Below are 25,107 nucleotides of genomic sequence, written 5' to 3'. Positions count from 1 at the left end.
GGGTTTTTGCCAATGTTCTGTTGATTTTTGCTGAAGGAGGACAGTGTATGAAATGTAGGTCTCAGTCAGACCTACATAGAGGTTTTTGTTTCATGTCTCTACGACATTCCTAACGGACGTTACAAGCAGTTTTGTCTGTGTGTTTGCCTAGGAGGCGCTAGAGTGCAATTTTGGGTTTTGTTTTTTGGATTAGATCATAATTTTCGCCAGTCCTGATGCATGTATCCAGTTCGGTGAGTTTTGAAGCATTTTAAGGGGGTCAAATTACAGCTCAAAAAGGCAAAAATGACGTTTTTTTAGAAAACTTTTGTTTTGAAGGGGTTTTTGCCAACTTCTTGTTCATTTTTGCTGAAGGAGGTCAGTGTGTGAAATCTAGGTCTAAGTCAGACCTACATAGATGTTTTTGTTTCATGTCTCTACGACATTCCTAACGGAAGTTACAAGCAGTTTTGTCTGTTTTTTCCTAGGGGGCGCTAGAGCGCAATTTAGAGTTTTAGGTTTTGGTTTTTTTGATTAGATCGCAATTTTTGCCAGTCCTGATGTGTGTGTTCAATTTGGTGAGTTTTAAAGCATTTTAAAGGGGTCAAATTACAGCTCAAATAGGCAAAAATGACATTTTTTAGGAAACTTTTGTTTTGAAGGGGTTTTTGCCAACTTCCTGTTGATTTTTCCTGAAGGATGTCATAGTAAGAAATCTAGGTCTAAGTCCGACCTACATAGAGGTTTTTGTTTCATGTCTCTACGACATTCCTAACGGAAGTTACAAGCAGTTTTGTCTGTGTTTTTTCCTAGGGGGCGCTAGAGCGCAATTTTGAGTTTTGGTTTTTTGATTAGATCTTTTTGCCAGCCCTGATGTGTTTGTAAAATTTGGTGAGTTTTGAAGCATTTTAAGGGGGTCAAATTACAGCTCAAAAAGGCAAAAATGACGTTTTTTTTTTAGGAAACTTGTTTCGAAGGGGTTTTTGCCAACTTCCTGTTGATTTTTGCTGAAGGATGTCATAGTATGAAATCTAGGTCTAAGTCCGACCTACATAGATGTTTTTGTTTCATGTCTCTACGACATTCCTAACGGAAGTTACAAGCAGTTTTGTCTGTGTTTTTTCCTAGGGGGCGCTAGAGCGCAATTTTGAGTTTTGTTTTTTTGATTAGATCTTTTTGCCAGCCCTGATGTGTTTGTAAAATTTGGTGAGTTTTGAAGCATTTTAAGGGGGTCAAATTACAGCTCAAAAAGGCAAAAATGACGTTTTTTTTTTAGGAAACTTGTTTCGAAGGGGTTTTTGCCAACTTCCTGTTGATTTTTGCTGAAGGATGTCATAGTATGAAATCTAGGTCTAAGTCCGACCTACATAGATGTTTTTGTTTCATGTCTCTACGACATTCCTAACGGAAGTTACAAGCAGTTTTGTCTGTGTTTTTTCCTAGGGGGCGCTAGAGCGCAATTTTGAGTTTTGTTTTTTTGATTAGATCTCAATTTTTGCCAGCCCTGATGTGTGTGTAAAATTTGGTGAGTTTTGAAGCATGTTAAAGGGGTCAAATTACAGCTCAAAGAGGCGGCAGTATCCATCCATCCATTTCCTACCGCTTATTCCCTTTTGGGGTCGCGGGGCGGCAGTATAATAATAATAAAACCTTAGAAATACAATAGGGCGGGGGTGTCAAACTCAAATACAGAGTGGGCCAAAATTTAAAACGGAACTAAGCCGCGGGCCAAATTTGAAGAAATTAACCTTTTAGTAGGGACCCGAACAAGTTCTGCATTGAATATTTAACAAGTAAGGCTTATATAACTTTATAGTGACATGCAAAGTCGAGTTTCAAGTTATCCATCCATCCATCCATTTTCTACCGCTTGTCCCTTCTGGGGTCGCTGGAGCCTATCACAGCCGCATTAAGCAGGAAGGCAGTGTACACCATGGACAAGTCACGACTTCATCGCAGGGCCAACACAGATAGACAGACAACATTCACACTCACATTCACACACTAGGGCCAATTTAGTGTTGCCAATCAACCTATCAATAATAACTAAAAAATATCAATGGCATATCAAATACAAATTTAAATAAAAATTGGGGGGGCGGCGGGTTTGGTGGTAGTGGGGGGTGTATATTGTGTGCAAGGGGTTCTGGGTATTACGTGTGTTACGGTGCAGATGTTCTCCCGAAATGTGTTAGTCAATCTTGTTTGGTGTGGCTTCACAGTGTGGCGCATATTTGTAACAGTGTTAAAGTCGTTTATACGTCCACCCTCAGTGTGACCTGTATGGCTGTTGACCAAGTATTGATTGCATTCACTCGTGTGTGTTAAAGCCGCACATATTATGTGATTGGGCTGGCATGTGACGACAGGTTGTAGAAGACGCTAACGGCAATGTCTTCGAGGCACGCCCCCGATATTGTTGTCCGGGGGGAAATCGGGAGAAATTCGGAAGAACGGTTGCCCCGGGAGACTTTCGGGAGGGGCAGTGAAATTCGGGAGTCTCTCGGGTAAATCGTGAGGGTTGGCAAACGAGTTGTTACAGCAGCACCACCCTTGTATAATACCGGCGGGCCAGCTCTAATCTTAATTTGATATTGCCTCAAGGGCCAAATGAAATTACACGGCGGGCCGAATTTGGCCCGCGGGCCAGAGTTTGACACCCATGCAATAGGGTCTTCGGTCCCTAATAAGTTGATGTGTGAATTTTTTGGAGCATTCACACAACTACACTGCAGAATAAAGATCACTCTAATAACGAGGCGGTCTTTTTGAATGGCTCTTTGAGGGGAAGGGCTCCCATAAGTAAATAAGTGGCTACGCATGTTAAATTGTTATTGTTGGCGGCGGCGTGCCGGTTGTGTCATGAAACCCGCCTCAATAAATCTGACGGTAATTACCGGCAGCGTTCAACTTCTTCCAAACAGGATTTATCGCCCCAAAAAATCCCCGCAGAGTTAAAAAGTTAAGGCAGGAGCTTTTGAGCGCCGTAATCAAAACATCCTTTTTTTTTTTTTTTTTTTTTTAGATGAGATGTTTCTCTCACTTCACGCCCGGGCACCTTCTTCAAGTTGCTTTGGCGCCGCTCGCACCACATCAAAGTTTGTTGTCCTCCATAAATCGGCAGAAACCCACCCAAACTAAATCCTGGACGTGAGAGCGAGAGTAAGAAATATGATGATTCTTACGGAGCGAGCACACACCATCCCTTCTCTGCTGTGAACCTGACCTTGGCCTTGCACTCTCTCACCTAAGTGCGGAGGCTCAGCCTGGAGAGACAATGGGCCCTCAGTTCTGACTAAGTGTGCCTACATTCACATCTTTGTCAACATGCAGGAAGTCACCTTTCTGCATGCTGACTGCAGACCGCTGCGCTTTGTAGACCGCATGGTAGGGAAGTCCCAAGTCTTGTGCGCTGAGAACTGGTGGAATTAGGTCCTGACGTCGGGCAACTCAAACATGACTGTGACAGTCTCTTGCCGTCGTCGTGAGGGTTCCACTGACCACCAAGGAAGGACATTGCTTTTGCAAGTTTGACTTTTGTTTATTTTGAAGAAAGTCTTTTGCGCCGTCGCTCTTTAGTCGGCCGCGTTTTGTTCTGTCTCGCCTCCGCTCTTCGTCCGTTGCTGCAGGCTCTCCAACTCCGTCTGCCTCGTTCTCTCCTCCTTCTCCCCTTTTATACATTGTTAGGAGATACATTAATTGTGTCCCGGTGTGTGATCCACGCACCTGAAATTGACTGCGGCGTCGCTCCCGGCACGCCCCGCCTCGCCGCTCGCTTGCATTCTCCGCTTCCTTGCCGTCGGCTCGGCCTCCCCACAATGACGTTGAAACAACATGCTTTTTGATGACGTTTAATCAATGATACAACGTTGAAACAACATGCTTTTTGATGACGTTTAATCAATGATACAACGTTGAAACAACATGCTTTTTGATGACGTTTAATCAATGATATAACGTTGAAACAACATGCTTTTTGACGTTTAATCAATGATACAACGTTGAAACAACATGCTTTTTGATGACGTTTAATCAATGATACAACGTTGAAACAACATGCTTTTTGATGACGTTTAATCAATGATATAACGTTGAAACAACATGCTTTTTGACGTTTAATCAATGATACAACGTTGAAACAACATGCTTTTTGATGACGTTTAATCAATGATACAACGTTGAAACAACATGCTTTTTGATGACGTTTAATCAATGATACAACGTTGAAACAACATGCTTTTTGATGACGTTTAATCAATGATATAACGTTGAAACAACATGCTTTTTGACGTTTAATCAATGATACAACGTTGAAACAACATGCTTTTTGATGACGTTTAATCAATGATACAACGTTGAAACAACATGCTTTTTGATGACGTTTAATCAATGATATAACGTTGAAACAACATGCTTTTTGATGACGTTTAATCAATGATACAACGTTGAAACAACATGCTTTTTGATGACGTTTAATCAATGATACAACGTTGAAACAACATGCTTTTTGATGACGTTTAATCAATGATATAACGTTGAAACAACATGCTTTTTGACGTTTAATCAATGATACAACGTTGAAACAACATGCTTTTTGATGACGTTTAATCAATGATACAACGTTGAAACAACATGCTTTTTGACGTTTAATCAATGATACAACGTTGAAACAACATGCTTTTTGACGTTTAATCAATGATACAACGTTGAAACAACATGCTTTTTGATGACGTTTAATCAATGATACAACGTTGAAACAACATGCTTTTTGACGTTTAATCAATGATACAACGTTGAAACAACATGCTTTTTGATGTTTAATCAATGATATAACGTTGAAACAACATGCTTTTTGACGTTTAATCAATGATACAACGTTGAAACAACATGCTTTTTGATGACGTTTAATCAATGATACAACGTTGAAACAACATGCTTTTTGATGTTTAATCAATGATATAACGTTGAAACAACATGCTTTTTGATGACGTTTAATCAATGATACAACGTTGAAACAACATGCTTTTTGATGTTTAATCAATGATACAACGTTGAAACAACATGCTTTTTGATGACGTTTAATCAATGATACAACGTTGAAACAACATGCTTTTTGATGTTTAATCAATGATACAACGTTGAAACAACATGCTTTTTGACGTTTAATCAATGATACAACGTTGAAACAACATGCTTTTTGATGACGTTTAATCAATGATACAACGTTGAAACAACATGCTTTTTGACGTTTAATCAATGATACAACGTTGAAACAACATGCTTTTTGATGACGTTTAATCAATGATACAACGTTGAAACAACATGCTTTTTGACGTTTAATCAATGATACAACGTTGAAACAACATGCTTTTTGATGACGTTTAATCAATGATACAACGTTGAAACAACATGCTTTTTGATGTTTAATCAATGATACAACGTTGAAACAACATGCTTTTTGATGACGTTTAATCAATGATACAACGTTGAAACAACATGCTTTTTGACGTTTAATCAATGATACAACGTTGAAACAACATGCTTTTTGATGACGTTTAATCAATGATACAATGTTGAAACAACATGCTTTTGATGACGTTTAATCAATGATACAACGTTGAAACAACATGCTTTTTGATGTTTAATAAACGATACAACGTTGAAACTAGATGCTTTTTAACGTTAAATCAATGATACAACGTTGAAACAACATGCTTTTTGATGACGTTTAATCAATGATACAACGTTGAAACAACATGCTTTTTGATGACGTTTAATCAATGATATAACGTTGAAACAACATGCTTTTTGACGTTTAATCAATGATACAACGTTGAAACAACATGCTTTTTGATGACGTTTAATCAATGATACAACGTTGAAACAACATGCTTTTTGACGTTTAATCAATGATACAACGTTGAAACAACATGCTTTTTTACGTTTAATCAATGATACAACGTTGAAACAACATGCTTTTTGATGACGTTTAATCAATGATACAACGTTGAAACAACATGCTTTTTGACGTTTAATCAATGATACAACGTTGAAACAACATGCTTTTTGATGTTTAATCAATGATATAACGTTGAAACAACATGCTTTTTGACGTTTAATCAATGATACAACGTTGAAACAACATGCTTTTTGATGACGTTTAATCAATGATACAACGTTGAAACAACATGCTTTTTGACGTTTAATCAATGATATAACGTTGAAACAACATGCTTTTTGACGTTTAATCAATGATACAACGTTGAAACAACATGCTTTTTGACGTTTAATCAATGATATAACGTTGAAACAACATGCTTTTTGACGTTTAATCAATGATACAACGTTGAAACAACATGCTTTTTGATGACGTTTAATCAATGATACAACGTTGAAACAACATGCTTTTTGATGTTTAATCAATGATATAACGTTGAAACAACATGCTTTTTGATGACGTTCAATCAATGATACAACGTTGAAACAACATGCTTTTTGATGTTTAATCAATGATACAACGTTGAAACAACATGCTTTTTGATGACGTTTAATCAATGATACAACGTTGAAACAACATGCTTTTTGACGTTTAATCAATAATACAACGTTGAAACAACATGCTTTTTGATGACGTTTAATCAATGATACAACGTTGAAACAACATGCTTTTTGACGTTTAATCAATGATACAACGTTGAAACAACATGCTTTTTGATGACGTTTAATCAATGATACGTTGAAACAACATGCTTTTTGATGTTTAATCAATGATACAACGTTGAAACAACATGCTTTTTGATGACGTTTAATCAATGATACAACGTTGAAACAACATGCTTTTTGACGTTTAATCAATGATACAACGTTGAAACAACATGCTTTTTGATGACGTTTAATCAATGATACAATGTTGAAACAACATGCTTTTTGATGACGTTTAATCAATGATACAATGTTGAAACAACATGCTTTTTGATGTTTAATAAACGATACAACGTTGAAACTAGATGCTTTTTAACGTTAAATCAATGATACAACGTTGAAACAACATGCTTTTTGACGTTTAATCAATGATACAACGTTGAAACAACATGCTTTTTGATGACGTTTAATCAATGATACAACGTTGAAACAACATGCTTTTTGATGACGTTTAATCAATGATACAATGTTGAAACAACATGCTTTGTGATGACGTTTAATCAATGATACAACGTTGAAACAACATGATTTTTGATGTTTAATCAATGATACAACGTTGAAACTAGATGCTTTTTAACGTTAAATCAATGATACAACGTTGAAACAACATGCTTTTTGACGTTTAATCAATGATACAACGTTGAAACAACATGCTTTTTGATGTTTAATCAATGATACAACGTTGAAACTAGATGCTTTTTAACGTTAAATCAATGATACAACGTTGAAACAACATGCTTTTTGACGTTTAATCAATGATACAACGTTGAAACAACATGCTTTTTGACGTTTAATCAATGATACAACGTTGAAACAACATGCTTTTTGATGACGTTTAATCAATGATACAACGTTGAAACAACATGCTTTTTGACGTTTAATCAATGATACAACGTTGAAACAACATGCTTTTTGATGACGTTTAATCAATGATACAACGTTGAAACAACATGCTTTTTGACGTTTAATCAATGATACAACGTTGAAACAACATGCTTTTTGATGACGTTTAATCAATGATACAACGTTGAAACAACATGCTTTTTGACGTTTAATCAATGATACAACGTTGAAACAACATGCTTTTTGATGACGTTTAATCAATGATACAACGTTGAAACAACATGCTTTTTGACGTTTAATCAATGATACAACGTTGAAACAACATGCTTTTTGATGACGTTTAATCAATGATACAACGTTGAAACAACATGCTTTTTGACGTTTAATCAATGATACAACGTTCAAACAACATGCTTTTTGATGACGTTTAATCAATGATATAACGTTGAAACAACATGCTTTTTGACGTTTATTCAATGATACAACGTTGAAACAACATGCTTTTTGATGACGTTTAATCAATGATACAACGTTGAAACAACATGCTTTTTGACGTTTATTCAATGATACAACGTTGAAACAACATGCTTTTTGATGACGTTTAATCAATGATACAATGTTGAAACAACATGCTTTTTGATGACGTTTAATCAATGATACAATGTTGAAACAACATGCTTTTTGATGACGTTTAATCAATGATACAATGTTGAAACAACATGCTTTTTGATGACGTTTAATCAATGATACAATGTTGAAACAACATGCTTTTTGATGACGTTTAATCAATGATACAACGTTGAAACTAGATGCTTTTTAACGTTAAATCAATCATACAACATTGAAACAACATGCTTTTTGACGTTTATTCAATGATACAACGTTGAAACAACATGCTTTTTGACGTTTAATCAATGATACAACGTTGAAACAACATGCTTTTTGATGACGTTTAATCAATGATACAACGTTGAAACAACATGCTTTTTGATGACGTTTAATCAATGATACAACGTTGAAACAACATGCTTTTTGATGACGTTTAATCAATGATACAACGTTGAAACAACATGCTTTTTGATGACGTTTAATCAATGATACAACGTTGAAACAACATGCTTTTTGACGTTTAATCAATGATACAACGTTGAAACAACATGCTTTTTGATGACGTTTAATCAATGATATAACGTTGAGACAACATGCTTTTTGACGTTTAATCAATGATACAACGTTGAAACAACATGCTTTTTGATGACGTTTAATCAATGATATAACGTTGAAACAACATGCTTTTTGACATTTAATCAATGATACAACGTTGAAACAACATGCTTTTTGATGACGTTTAATCAATGATACAACGTTGAAACAACATGCTTTTTGATGTTTAATCAATGATACATCGTTGAAACAACATGCTTTTTGACGTTTAATCAATGATACAACGTTAAAACAACATGCTTTTTGATGACGTTTAATCAATGATACAACGTTGAAACAACATGCTTTTTGACGTTTAATCAATGATACAACGTTAAAACAACATGCTTTTTGACGTTTAATCAATGATACAACGTTGAAACAACATGCTTTTTGACGACGTTTAATCAATGTTGGGTTCTGACGTTGATTCGACCATTGAATTTTAGTCATTTTCCAACCAATATTCCATAACACAAATGCTACGTTGGAACAAGATGCTTTTTGACAACATTTACTCAATGATAGAACGTTGAAACTAGATGCTTTTTAACGTTAAATCAATGATACAACTTTGAAACAATCAATGTTGGGTTTTGACGTTGATTTAAGCATAGAATTTTGTTCATTTTCAAACCAACATTTTACAACACAAACACAACGTTGAAACATGCTTTTTAACAACGTTTAAAGGGGAACATTATCACCAGACCTGTTTGGTGGAAGTTGAGCTATTAATGAGGCATATCCTCCTAACTATACAAGTCCACATATTGCTCGTCCCCAATGAAAACCTTAACCACAAGTGCACATATTGCTCGTCCCCAATGAAAACCTTAAAGGAGAACATTATCACCAGACCTATGTAAGCGTCAATATATACCTTGATGTTGCAGAAAAAAGACCGGATATTTTTTCAACCGATTTCCGAACTCTAAATGGGTGAATTTTGGCGAATTAAACGCGTTTTTCTATATCCCTTTCAGAACGTGACGTCACATCGGTACTCAGCGCCATTTTTCTTTACCACATCACACGCATCGAGTCAAATCAGCTCTGTTATTTTCCGTTTTTTCGACTATTTTCCAATACCTTGGAGACAGAATGCCTCGTCGGTGTGTTGTCGGAGGGTGTGACAACACGATCAGGGACGGATTCAAGTTGATTTACGTAGAATGTGCATCTATTAACACGGCATGCTAATCGATGCTAACATGCTATTTAGACTAGCTGTGTGCATTATGCCTATTTGTAGCTATATTTACATCCAGCCTTTCCCTCCACCCACATTTAATGCCAAACAAACAAATACCAATCGATGGATTTAAGTTGCTCCAGTGTCAAAAGATGCGAAAGTCCCTCGTTTGGTTTTTACCGCCGATGCTATGACAGAGATGGCAAAAATGTTTGGATATCCAGCGACACTCAAACCAGATGCATTCCCAACGATAAAGTCAACGAAATCACAAAAGTGAGTTTTGTTGATGTTATTGACTTATGTGCTAATCAGACATATTTGGTCGCGGCATGACTGCCAGCTAATCGATGCTAACATGCTATTTAGGCTAGCTGTATGTACATTTGAAACTATATTTACATCCAGTGTTTCCTTCCACCCACATTTAATGCGAAACAAACACTTACCAATCGAAGGATTTAAGTTGATCCAGTGTCAATGCGAAAGTCCTGATAGGTTGGTCTGCACATTTTACCGGCGATGCTAAGACAGACATGCATGGCCGAATAGTGTCAATAGCTATTCGCTCAATAGCTTCAGTTTCTTCTTCAATTCCTTTTTACGCCATACTCCAACCATCTGTTTCAATACATGCGTAATCTGTTGAATCGCTTAAGCCGCTGAAATCCGAGTCTGAATCCGAGCTAATGTCGCTACATCTTGCTGTGCTATTCGCCATTGTTTGTATTGGAATCGCTATGTGACGTCACAGGGAAATGGACAGTGGCATCGCAGATAGCGAAAATCAAGCACTTTAAGGCTTTTTTTAGGGATATTCCGGGACGGGTAAAATTTTGAAAAAGACTTCGAAAAACAAAATAAGCCACTGGGAACTGATTTTTGTTGGTTTTAACCCTTCTGAAATTGTGATAATGTTCCCCTTTAATCAATGATACAACGTATGCTTTTTATCGACCAATGTTGGCTTCTGACGTTGATTGAACCATTGAATTTTGGTCATTTTCCAACCAATATCCTACAACACAAATACAACGTTGAAACAACACACTTTTTGGCGATGTTTAACCAATGTTGGGTTCTGACGTTAATCTGACCATTTGGTCGTAATGGTGAGGTGTCCTAGGGTCCAGATCCCTAGTGTCAATAAAGTCTTATTTCCCCAGAGTTCAAGAGTCAGACCCACTCAGAGGTCGAGGATTTCTGGTCTCGGTGAAAAGTTGCCAGGTTTTGTTTTCTTCCCAAGCCTTCCAGAGTCCTCAGATCACATATTTGAGCACACGTGTTCTGGCCTTGGTGGACTTCAGCTCTCATTAGAGGCTGTGGGAGCATCCGTCCTTTCATCCACCCCCCCACTATCAGATAGTTCCCCCCCCCTCCCCACACACATTGCGCCGGGTAATTAACTGGGCTTCTGTCCGCCGCCAAGCAAAACTTCCTCCCGTGTTTTGACAGCGACGTGATGTTGTTTGAAAGAAGTTGTTTTGTCGCAGAGCGGCCCGGCCCGCAGGCACGGAAGGCAAAGTTCACCCGTGGAAGGGAAACGGGGAGAAGATGCCTGAAAGTGTGTATGAAAGGAGGTCTTTCATGGCCGTCCAAGGTCAGCACCTGCTTCTGGAACGTCTTCACTAGGAATTAGTCTTCCTGACCTGGTTGCTCCTTCGTTTTTTTTTTGTTTTCCTTCCACTTCCACTCCTTTCTACTCAATTATATATATATTAGAGATGCGCGGATAGGCAATTATATCATCCACATCCGCATCACCAAAATCGTCATCCACCCATCGTCCACCCGAACCAACATTTTATCAGGACCGTACCCGCCCGCCAACCGCCCGCTGAATTACATCAGAGGTTGGCCGCCTTTACCACTCACAGAGTTATTTAAAACTGTTTCACAGAGTAATGAAGTCAATTGGAGCCGCTGACGTTCTCGGGACTAAATAATAGCGTTCATCCTGATGACAAGAATATGGGCGTGCTGTGAGGCCGTTGTCTTTGACACCCTCAACAACATCAACGGACCGAATGTTGGTCCAGCGAAATGTTGTGTGCAGCTTCCGTAATCGCACGTATGAGATTGAAAGGCATACTGGGTGACGCAGAGTACACTGGTGGTTGTGATATAAACAATTTTAACACTCTTAGTAATATGCGCCACGCTGTGAAGCCACACATTACAAGATTGACAAACACATTTCGGGAGAACATCCTCACAGTAGCACAACATAAACGCAACACGACTAATACCCATAATCCTTTGTATCCATGACACTTCCTGAATATATTTTACACCCCCGCGTTTCCACAACCCCGCCCACCTTACTGACGCACGGGGGGGGTTTGGGGTGTATAAAATAGTCAGGAAGTCTCATGAATACAAAGGATTCTGGGTATTTGTTGTGTTGCGTTTATGTTGTGTTACTGTGAGGCTCCATCCATCCATCCATTTTCTACCACTTATTCCCTTTTGGGGTCGCGGGGGGCGCTGGCGCCTATCTCAGCTACAGTCGGGCGGAAGGCGGGGTACACCCTGGACAAGTCGCCACCCCATCGCAGGGCCAACACAGATAGACAGACAACATTCACACTCACATTCACACACTAGTACTGTGAGGATGTTCTCCTGAAATGTGTTTGTCGTTCTTAATTGGTGTGGCTTCACAGCGTGGCGCATATTACTAAGAGTGTTAAAATTGTTTACATCACAACCATTAGTGTACTCCGCGTCACCCAGTATGCCTTGCAGTCGTGTGGGTGTTGCCGCGGAAACCACACACATGTTGCTGTACTGACGAGGAGATCGTGTATGATGTAGACGGCGACAAAGCCACTGGCTTCATTGCACACACTAATATTTAATATCAGGGTGACTGCCGGCAGACATTCCAGAAAATAATAGCGTCTCCTATTGTCTTCTTCGCTTTGAATGGCTCTTTGAATGGCAAAGGATGCGGATTCCAGAATCATGGATATCAAATATCTCCGGATGGTTCAACCGCCACCCGCCCGAATCTAATTAAAATCTATTTTTTCGTCATGAGATTGCAAACCGCGCATCTCTAATATATATATGTGTATATATATATATATATGTACATATATATATATATATACACATATATATATAATAAATATTGCCAGTCACAGTTAACTTGTGCTCAGCTGGTAAAATAAATATATATATATATATATATACTTATTATGTCATCCATTTACTTATTATAAAGTGTTACACGCATGTTAAATAATCATGTTAATATTAAAAAACGTAACGTAAATGAATGTAGGGAGGCAGAAGCGGGAGTAGACGACACACACCACCTGGGGCACCTGTCAGCCAGCGTTTTTTTTTACTCATGAGCCACTTTATGGGAGTGTCCGCATTTTTTGACCGTTTTGTGTCTTACCATTGGCCTGGGAGAACCTGGACAACACAGACTTTTGAGTTGGATGCGCAGACGCGGTGCCGTGAGTACACAGCTGCGGCTTCCGAACAATTGATTGCTTGCCCGTACGTGCGTGCCGCTGTGGTAACTTTGGGGAAATATATGTAAAATTTTGGGGAGGTGAACGGTACTTTGGGCTGTGGGATTGAGTTTGTTGTGCGGGTATACTTGCCAACCTTGAGACCTCCGATTTCGGGAGGTGGGGGGCGTGGTCGGGGGTGGGGCGGGGGGCGTGATTAAGAGTGGAGGAGTATATTTACAGCTAGAATTCACCCTGGCGTAGTGGTTAGAGCGGCCATGCCAGAAACCTCAGAGTTGCAGGTTTGATTCCCACCTATTGACATCCAAATCGCTGCCGTTGTGTCCTTGGGCAGGACACTTTACCCTTGCCCCCAGTGCCGCTCACACTGGTGAATGAATGATGGATGAATGATTGGTGGTGGTCGGAGGGGCCGTAGGCGCAAACTGGCAGCCACGCTTCCGTCAGTCTACCCCAGGGCAGCTGTGGGTACAGATGTAGCTTACCACCACCAGGTGTGAATGAATGATGGGTTCCCACTTCTCTGCGAGCGCTTTGAGTATCTAACAATAGAAAAGCGCGATATAAATCTAATCCATTATTATTATTATTATTATTATTAAGTCAAGTATTTCATATATATATATATATATAAATAATAAAAATATTTGAATTTCAGTGTTCATTTATTTACCACACACATACACACACATAACACTCATCTACTCATTGTTGAGTTAAGGGTTGAATTGTCCATCCTTGTTCTTTTCTCCGTCACTATTTTTCTAACTACCACTACTTCTTCCTGGAGGCTATCCAGGTCCAATCGCAGCTGTGGCTTGGAACTTACAGGCGTATTTCTCCATCTTACTCGTCGTCGGCGTCGCCACGGCTGTATCTTCCTCGTTCTTCTGCTTCGTCTCCTTGTTGTATGCAACAGTTGTGCACCGCACGTAGATGTTATTGTCACATATGCATGTACAGTAGATGGCAGGATTGTCCTGATTTAGAGTGTCACAACATTGCTGTTTACGGCAGACAAACTGCTTTACGGTAGACGGAAACGTTATAACGTCTTTGGGCAGACACGCTGTTTATATTGTGGAAAGGCGGACGTGAAAACAGGCTGTCCTCACTCAGGTCCGCATGGAGCTGGAAGAGGCGTGGCCTCCAGCTCCGCCTTATTTCCGGGAGGTTTTCGGGATAAAATTTCTCCGGAGAGGTTTTCGGGCGAGGCGCTGAATTTCGGGAGTCTCCCGGAAAATCCGGGAGGGTTGGCAAGTATGTGTGCGGGTGTTTGATTCATATTTGCGGTTCATAGGGGGGGGGGGGGTATTACATATAAGCCTAGTTATGTTGTGGCTGATAGTTATACATGTCTTGTGTTTATTTACCGTTTTACACATTCCCAGCTGAATATCTGGTCCCACCTTTGACTCCTTAATTTGCGTAGTGGTAGCGACACCCGGGGAACTTGGGTGCGTTTGTTACATGTTGATATATGAGAAGTTACTTTATGAAAATTTTGATATTACAGAAGTTAATTCATTAAAATGTTGATATTGGATCATTTGTTTTATCAAAATGTTGATATTAGAGAAGTTATTTTATGAATATGTTGATATTAAAAAATGTATTTTATTAAATTGTTGATATTAGAGAAGTTACTTTATTAAAATGTTGATATTAGAGAAGTTATTTTATTAAGATGTTGATATTATATCATATGTTTTATTAAAAAGTTGATATTAGAGAAGTTATTTTATGAAAATGTTGATATTAGAAAATTTATTTTATGAAAATGTTGATATTAGAAAATTTATTTTATTAAAATGTTGATATTAGAGAAGTTACTTTATTAAAATGTTGATATTAGAGAAGTTATTTTATTAAGATGTTGATATTAGAGAAGTTAGTTTATGAAAATGTTGATATTATAGAAGTTACTTTATTAAAATGTTGATATTAGATAATTTTGTTAATTAAAATGCTGATATTAGAAAAGTTATTTTATTAAAATGTTGATATTAGATCATTTATTTTATTAAAATGTTGATGTTAGAAAAGTTACTTTATTAAAATGTTGATATTAGAGAAGTTATTTTATTAAGATGTTGATATTATATCATATGTTTTATTAAAATGTTGATATTAGATAATTTTGTTAATTAAAATGCTGATATTAGAAAAGTTATTTTATGAAAATGTTGATATTAGAAAATTTATTTTATGAAAATGTTGATATTAGAAAATTTATTTTATTAAAATGTTGATATTAGAGAAGTTACTTTATTAAAATGTTGATATTAGAGAAGTTATTTTATTAAGATGTTGATATTAGAGAAGTTAGTTTATGAAAATGTTGATATTATAGAAGTTACTTTATTAAAATGTTGATATTACATAATTTTGTTAATTAAAATGCTGATATTAGAAAAGTTATTTTATTAAAATGTTGATATTAGATCATTTATTTTATTAAAATGTTGATGTTAGATAATTTATTTTATTAAAATGTTGATATTAGAAAAGTTATTTTATTAAAATGTTGATATTAGATAATTTATTTTATTAAAATGTTGATATTAGAAAAGTTATTTTATTAAAATGTTGATATTAGATCATTTATTTTATTAAAATGTTGATATTAGAAAAGTTATTTTATTAAAATGTTGATATTAGATCATTTGTTTTATTAAAATGTTGATGATATATGATTTATTTAATAAAATAATGAGATTAGAGAAGTTATTTTATTAAAATGTTGAAATTAGAAAAGTTCCTTCATTAAAATGTTGATATTAGAACAGTTATTATATTAAAATGTTGATATTATAAAAGTAATTTTATTAAAATGTTAACAATTAGAGAAGTTACATTATTAAAATGTTGATATTAGAGAAGTAATTTTATTAAAATGTTAATAATTAGAAAAGTTATTTTATTAAAATGTTGATATTATAAAAGTTATTTTATTAAAATGTTAATAATTAGAAAAGTTATTTTATTAAAATGTTGATATTAGAACAGTTATTATATTAAAATGTTGATATTATAAAAGTTATTTTATTAAAATGTTAATAATTAGAAAAGTTACTTTTTAAAATGTTGATATTAGAGAAGTAATTTTATTAAAATGTTGATATTAGAGAAGTTATTTTATTAAAATGTTAATAATTAGAAAAGTTACTTTTTAAAATGTTGATATTAGAGAAGTAATTCTATTAAAATGTTAATAATTAGAAAAGTTATTTCATTAAAATGTTGATATTAGAAAAGTAATTTTATTAAAATGTTGATATTAGAGAAGTTATTTTATTAAAATGTTGATATTAGAAAAGTAATTTTATTAAAATGTTGATATTAGAGAAGTTATTTTATTAAAATGTTGATATTAGAAAAGTTATTTTATTAAAATGTTGATATTAGATCATTTGTTTTATTAAAATATTGATGATTTATGATTTATTTTATTAAAATAATGAGATTAGAGAAGTTATTTTATTAAAATGTTGAAATTAGAAAAGTTCCTTTATTAAAATGTTGATATTATAAAAGTAATTTTATTAAAATGTTAATAATTAGAGAAGTTACTTTATTAAAATGTTGATATTAGTGAAGTAATTTTATTAAAATGTTAATAATTAGAAAAGTTATTTCATTAAAATGTTGATATTAGAAAAGTAATTTTATTAAAATGTTAATAATTAGAAAAGTTATTTTATTAAAATGTTGATATTAGATTTTTATTTTATTAAAATGTTGATATTAGAAAAGTAATTTTATTAAAATGTTAATAATTAAAGAAGTTACTTTATTAAAATGTTGATACTAGTGAAGTAATTTTATTAAAATGTTAATAATTAGAAAAGTTACTTTTTAAAATGTTGATATTAGAGAAGTAATTTTATTAAAATGTTAATAATTAGAAAAGTTATTTCATTAAAATGTTGATATTAGAAAAGTAAGTTTATTAAAATGTTGATATTAGAGAAGTTGTTTTATTAAAATGTTGATATTAGAAAAGTTATTTTATTAAAATGTTCATATTAGATCATTTGCTTTATTAAAATGTTGATATTATCTAATTTATTTTATGAAAATAATGACATTAGAGAAGTTATTTTATTAAAATGTTGATATTAGAAAAGTAATTTTATCAAAATGTTACTAATTAGAGAAGTTACTTTATTAAAATGTTGATATTAGAGAAGTTATTTTATTAAAATGTTGATATTAAATTTTTATTTTATTAAAATGTTGATATTGGATAATTTATTTTATTAAAATGTTGACATTAGAGAAGTTATTTTATTAAAATGTTGATATTAAATTTTTATTTTATTAAAATGTTGATATTGGATAATTTATTTTATTAAAATGTTGACATTAGAGAAGTTACTTTATTAAAATGCTGATATTAAAAAAGTTATTTCATTAAAATGTTGATATTAGAGAAGTTACTTTATTAAAATGTTGATATTAGAAAAGTAATTTTATTAAAATGTTCATAATTAGAGAAGTTACTTTATTAACATGTTGATATTAGAGAAGTAATTTTATTAAAATGTTAATAATTAGAAAAGTTATTTTATTAAAATTTTGATATTAGATTTTTATTTTATTAAAATGTTGATATTATAAAAGTTATTTTATTAAAATGTTAATAATTAGAGAAGTTACTTTATTAAAATGTTGATACTAGTGAAGTAATTTTATTAAAATGTTAATAATTAGAAAAGTTACTTTTTAAAATGTTGATATTAGAGAAGTAATTTTATTAAAATGTTAATAACTAGAAAAGTTATTTCATTAAAATGTTGATATTAGAAAAGTTATTTTATTAAAATGTTGATATTAGAGAAGTTATTTTATTAAAATGTTGATATTAGAAAAGTTATTTTATTAAAATGTTCATATTAGATCATTTGTTTTATTAAAATGTTCATAATTAGAGAAGTTACTTTATTAAAATGTTGATATTACAGAAGTTATTTTATTAAAATGTTGATATTAGAGAAGTTACTTTATTAAAATGTTGATATTAGAAAAGTATTTTTTTTAAATGTTAATAATTAGAGAAGTTACTTTATAAAAATGTTGATATTAGATCATGTACTTTATGAAGATGTTGCTAAGAGAGACGTGCTAAAGCATATTTCCCTCCCGCACGACAAAGTTAGCGTGTGTTTGCCAGCTGGAAGTGCAAACATCCTGCAGGACTCACGCTGCCTCCAAAACTGTCCTGCTTCCTGCGCAGGTGAACAACAACGGCCTGGTCTCCTTCCTGAGGGAGGTGTCCCAGTTCACACCCGTGGCCTTCCCCATCGCCGGCGACCGCAGGGCCGTGGCGCCCTTCTGGGCTGACGTGGACAACCGGCGGGCGGGGAGAGTCTTCTACAGGGAGAGTCGGGAGGCGTCCATCTTGAGCAGGGCCGCCGCCCACGTCAGGATCTACTTCCCGGACTTGTCCCACTTCAACGCCACCTGGGTCCTGGTCTGCACCTGGGACCGAGTCACCTTCTTCGGCGGCAGCGCCAACACGCCGGTATGGACTCACCTTCACTCTGTCAGGAAGGGACTGGGGAGAGGCGGAGCCGGCGAACGAGCAGCGGGACAGGGCACGCCGGAGCCCGGACCAAGATGGCGGCGAGGAGGCGGAGAATGCGGCGGAGCGGAGAGGTGGAGGCGTGCCGGGAACGACGCCGCAGTCCTGTGTACTGGTGCGCGATCCACACACCTGCACATGACTGCGGCGCCTCCTCGCCGCCATCTTGGTCCAGGCTGCAGCATGCCCTGCCCCGCTGCTCGTTCGCCGGGGCCGCCTCTCCACAGGGACCTTAGAGTAGTCTGTGTGCAGCTTCCTCAGCTCCTCGGTGCCGGCAGCACTCGTGCGCCACGCTTGACTTTAGGCAGGACACAATTATCCTGCTTACGACGACACCCTTTCATTGTCGGTACATTTATACTGCTATAAAGCTGTACACTGACTCCTCTAACTCGACTTTCTGCACTAGTGTCCATTGACAAACTTATGCTAACAACACAAGGGAGGGGCAGCACTCGTGCAGGCATGCTTGACATTAGGCAGGACACAATTATCCCAACAACGTGGGCAAAAACCCTTCAAAACAAAAGTTATCTAAAAAATGTCATTTTTGCCTCTTTGAGCTGTATTTGACCCCCTTAAAATGCTTCAAAACTCACCAAACTGGACACAAACTTCAGGACTGACGAAAATTGCGATCTAATGAAAAAAAAAAACAAACTCCAAAACTCAAAATTGCGCTCTAGCGCCCCCTAGGAATAAAACACAGGCAGAACTGCTCCTAGGAAGAAAACACAGACGAAACTGCTTGTAACTTCCGGTAGGAATGTCATAGAGACATGAAACAAAAACCTCTATGTAGGTCTCACTTAGACCTACATTTGATTAATTTACATCCTTCAACAAAAAAACAGGAAGTTGGCAAAAACCCCTTCAAAACAAAAGTTTCATAAAAAATATAATCCCCTTCAAAACAAAAGTTTCATAAAAAATATAATTTTTGCCTCTTTGAGCTGTAATTTGACCCACTTAAAATGCTTCAAAACTCACCAAACTGGACACACATATCAGGACTGACGAAAATTGCGATTTAATGAAAAAAAAAAACTCCAAAACTCAAAATTGCGCTCTAGCGCCCCCTAGGAATAAAACACAGGCAGAACTGCTCCTAGGAAGAAAACACAGACAAAACTGCTTGTAACTTCCGGTAGGAATGTCATAGAGACATGAAACAAAAACCTCTATGTAGGTCTCACTTAGACCTACATTTTATTCATTTACATCCTTCAACAAAAAAACAGGAAGTTGGCAAAAACCCCTTCAAAACAAAAGTTTCATAAAAAATATAATTTTTGCCTCTTTGAGCTGTAATTTGACCCCCTTAAAATGCTTCAAAACTCACCAAACTGGACACACACATCAGGACGGACAAAAATTGCAATCTAATGAAAAAAACAAACTCCAAAACTCAAAATTGCGCTAGAGCGCCCCCTAGGAATAAAACACAGGCAGAACTGCTCCTAGGATGAAAACACAGACAAAACTGCTTGTAGCTTCTGATAGGAATGTCGTTGAGACATGAAACAAAAACCTCTATGTAGGTCTCACTTAGACCTACATTTTATTCATTTACATCCTTCAACAAAAAAACAGGAAGTTGGCAAAAACCCCTTCAAAACAAAAGTTTCCTAAAAAATATAATTTTTGCCTCTTTGAGCTGTAATTTGACCCCCTTAAAATGCTTCAAAACTCACCAAACTGGACACACATATCAGGACTGACGAAAATTGCGATCTAATGAAAAAAACAAACTCCAAAACTCAAAATTGCGCTCTAGCGCCCCCTAGGAATAAAACACAGGCAGAACTGCTCCTAGGAAGAAAACACAGACAAAACTGCTTGTAACTTCCGGTAGGAATGTCATAGAGACATGAAACAAAAACCTCTATGTAGGTCTCACTTAGACCTACATTTTATTCATTTACATCCTTCAACAAAAAAACAACAGGAAGTTGGCAAAAACCCCTTCAAAACAAAAGTTTCCTAAAAAATATAATTTTTGCCTCTTTGAGCTGTAATTTGACCCCCTTAAAATGCTTCAAAACTCACCAAACTGGACACACACATCAGGACTGACGAAAATTGCAATCTAAAGAAAAAAACAAACTCCAAAACTCCAAATTGCGCTAGAGCGCCCCCTAGGAATAAAACACAGGCAGAACTGCTCCTAGGAAGAAAACACAGACAAAACTGCTTGTAACTTCTGATAGGAATGTCGTTGAGACATGAAACAAAAACCTCTATGTAGGTCTCACTTAGACCTACATTTTATTCATTTACATCCTTCTGTCATAACTTGGCTTGGACATGGATTGTGTGTGCTCCTTCGATGCAGCAGGACTACAGGACGAGCCAGGCGTGAATTCAGGTACATGATATTTATCAAATAAACAAACAAACTACAAAAAGGCAAACCAAGGACGCGCTCTGTGGCGGATAATAATCTATACTATAGTTAAAACAAAACAGCACAACAGCATGACTATATACAAACAAAACAAAACTAGCACTGTGGCATAAATACATAAACTTACACAGCATGGAACTGTGGACGAGGGCGTGAAGGTTGGAACACCATGGGTAGGGTGCGTGCGAGTGTGAAGATCCCAGAATGATGAACAGAAAGAACATTACTTAAATACTGGCTGTGATAATCAGGAACAGGTGTGGGACTGAGGGCAGGGGCGTGACAAGGTGGGAACTAATGCGTTGGCATGGAAACAAACAAAACCAGGAAGTGAAAAACGTGACTGAATGTCCAGAAACTAAACATTGCATGACCAAAACCAAAACATAACTTACAGCCGTGACACCTTCAGCAAAAAAACAACAGGAAGTTGGCAATTACCCCTTCAAAACAAAAGTTTTCAAACATTATCTCCTCTGAGCGCGTTTGTTGTGTCGGCTTCAAACTCGCACATGAGAGAGAGAGTGAACCCTTCTGATTATAAGTTGCGAAAAGAGTTTTAATAATTGCTCCGGTTTTGATTTTACGAGCCTTCGTAGAACCGCTGCGCTGATGCTGCTGCGCTGCTGCCGTCTCAAGATGGCCGCTTAAAAGCAGGAAGCACCAGCGTGACCACACAATCCAGAGAAGGTAGGTAGTGTGCGGGTAAATATATGTTGACTGGATGAAAGAAGGAGGCACCAGTTTGACTCCAGAATACAGAGAAGGTAGGTCATGTGCAGGTAAAGATATGTTGTCTGGGTGAAAGAAGGAGGCACCAGTTTGACTCCAGGATACAGAGAAGGTAGGTAATGTGCGGGTAAGGATATGTTGACTGGGTGAGAGAAGGAGGCCCCAGTTTGACTCCAGGATACAGAGAAGGTAGGTAATGTGCAGGTAAAGATATGTTGTCTGGGTGATGGCAGGAAGCACCAGCATGTATGGGTGACAGAAAGAAGCACCAGTGTGACTCCAGGATGCAGGGAAGGTAGGTAATGTTCAGGTAAAGATATGTTGACTGGGTGAAAGAAGGAGGCACCAGTTTGACTCCTGGATACAGAGAAGGTAGGTAATGTGCAGGTAAAGATATGTTCTCTGGGTGATGGCAGGAAGCACCAGCATGTATGGGTGACAGAAAGAAGCACCAGTGTGACCCCAGGATACAGGGAAGGTAGGTAAGGTGCAGGTAAAGATATGTTGAATGGGTAAAGGCAGGAAACACCAGCAAAAGTTGGTCCAGCTTTAATTAGTATGGTGGTACTATACTACTACCGGTGTACCGTACAACCATATTCTGCACAGGTAAACACTTTCCTACCTTCTCTGTCTGCGCAGGTAAACACTTTCCAGGCGGTCCTCATCACAAACGGAGATCTTTCCTTCACCATATTCCAGTACAACAACATCACCTGGACCACCGGCAAGCACGCCAGCAGCGGCGGCGACCCAGCGGGCCTGGGAGGCATCGCGGCACAGGTATGGTCACGGGTCCGCCTCCCACACCAGCCACCGCGGACTCCGTGACGCGGTTTGACGGGAAACAGGCGTCGGCCCTCTGAGACCCCCTCCTCCCTGTCCTCCCCAGGCAGGCTTCAACGCCGGCGACGGCCGGCGCTATTTCAACATCCCCGGCTCCCGCACGGCCGACGTGGTCGACGTGGAAGGCACCACCAACGTGGGCTACCCAGGCCGCTGGGTGTTCCGCATAGACGACGCCAACGTGGAGGTGGGCGGCTGCAACAACTCAGGTGAGGCCGAGAGAGAGAGAGAGAGAGAGAGAGAGAGAGGTGAGACTCTGGAAGAACGTTTTGACTTCCACCCACAGCGGCGGTGTGTCCACACCTGAGACCGTGTGTGAATGGCGGCCAGTGCATTGACGACTGCATCCCGGGGAACCCTTCCTTCACCTGCTCCTGCTTGGCAGGCTTCACCGGCAGACGATGTCACATCGGTGAGTCACGTCCACACTTCCATTTCATCGACTACGTGTAGGAATCAAAACACCGAGTGTTACCGGAAGTGTCGAGCAAGGTGCGGAACTCCAAGTGGGGGGCGAGGCAGGCTCGGGTGTCAGGTTCAAACACTGATGACATATATTAAACAAGACAAAAGGCAAGGAATCAAACAGAGACAGAATTCAATTGACATGGCCACTGTACTCTCTGTACAGTCCTGCACCACACTCTGACGAAAAAGGTTTACGTCTCCTCTTTTATTTAGATATTCAATGTTTACGCAACATCACATGTCACAACAGGAATGGGGGAGTATGTAAACAGTTATTGTTTTCGGTCACATTGAAGACAAAAGAAGAAGATGCCTCAGGCTTGGGCTCGTCCTGAATTCAGCTTTGGCGGGTTTTTGAGGACAATAGATAAGCCCTCCCGTCTCATTACAACGTACACAGCGGAATCTTCCAAGACTTTGCTTGGTCGAACAAGGACAGCGCTCATCTGTTCACTGGAAACTCAGAGAGCGGAAAGTTTTTTGATTGCTGCTGTGTTGGATCCGCTTTGGACTGGACTCTTACGACTGTGTTGGATCCATTATGGATTGAACTTTCACAGTATCATGTTAGACCCACTCGACATCCATTGCTTTCCTCCTCTCCAAGGTTCTCATAGTCATCATTGTCACCGACGTCCCACTGGGTGTGAGTTTTCCTTGCCCTTATGTGGGCCTACCGAGGATGTCGTAGTGGTTTGTGCAGCCCTTTGAGACACTAGTGATTTGGGGCTATATAAGTAAACATTGATTGATTGATTGATTGATTGATAATTTACATGCAATTTTTCTAACAAAGGGAGGTCGAGATTCAAGAGGGGCAGGGAAAAAAAGGGGAATACGGGGTAGACGAGACACACAGCTTGTAACGTGGGTGTTGAGGTGGGCAGGTGATAGGATTACCCAGCTAGGGGTGGGCAGGAGTTTGGACTACCCAGTTGGAGATTGGCAGGTGATTGGATTACCCAGCTGGGTATGATCATCCAATCACCTGCCATGCTTATCAGTAGCAGCCGGGCAGAGACATGGTTTTTTGGAGTTGGAGTTGGGACACACACACGCTGGAAAGACACACCAGAGAGACTGAAAAGTCGCAGAGCAGAGTGCTGTTGCTGTGTGTGAGCAAAATAAAAAACGTGTTAAATCGGACTTCCTGTGCTCCAGTGCGAGGATGTCGGTGTCAGGGGAACCCACCGAAGGGGGACTGTTAAAGCAGGAACAGAAGAATGCTGTTGGAAGACGACAAGGAGGGACACTAGACCAGTGTTTTTCAACCTTTTTTGAGCCAAGGCACATTTTTTTAATTGAATCCCAAGGCACACAAGCAGCAGAAATCATTAAAAAATTAAACTCGGTAGCCGATAATGACAGTAAAAGGTTGTTTTCGCAATTGTTGGATTGATTCAAACCATAATCATACATAAAATCAGTGTTACAATAAAACACAAATTAACCTCAATGCCGCTTTCCATCATTTTCAGCAGACTGCATGGCAAAATGGGAGATGCACCCAGGGACGGGGCCATATGATAAAATAATTTTTTCACATCAAATTATGCTGACAATTTTTTTTTTAATTCAGTGTTTTAAAATTCAATGTAAAAAAATTAAAATTTAGTGTATGAATTTAATTACAAAAAATGTTTATTAATCAAATTGT

The 25,107-nt window shown here is 37.5% G+C and overlaps 1 protein-coding gene across 1 annotated transcript in view; it reads left to right on the top strand.

Annotated features, from left to right (window-relative positions):
* The window catches only part of sned1 (sushi, nidogen and EGF-like domains 1), a 116,767-nt gene that overhangs the window by 27,480 nt on the left and 64,180 nt on the right, over nt 1-25,107 (top strand). Inside the window, exons 2-5 of the mRNA XM_061888000.1 lie at nt 18,650-18,937; nt 22,779-22,919; nt 23,029-23,191; nt 23,269-23,394. Coding sequence (XP_061743984.1) covers nt 18,650-18,937; nt 22,779-22,919; nt 23,029-23,191; nt 23,269-23,394 — 718 coding nt within the window. The remainder of the gene's footprint in view (nt 1-18,649; nt 18,938-22,778; nt 22,920-23,028; nt 23,192-23,268; nt 23,395-25,107) is intronic.

Source organism: Nerophis ophidion, linkage group LG26, assembly GCF_033978795.1.
Source record: "Nerophis ophidion isolate RoL-2023_Sa linkage group LG26, RoL_Noph_v1.0, whole genome shotgun sequence".
Taxonomy (NCBI): Eukaryota; Metazoa; Chordata; class Actinopteri; order Syngnathiformes; family Syngnathidae; genus Nerophis; species Nerophis ophidion.
This window is presented reverse-complemented; position numbering and strand designations above follow the sequence as displayed.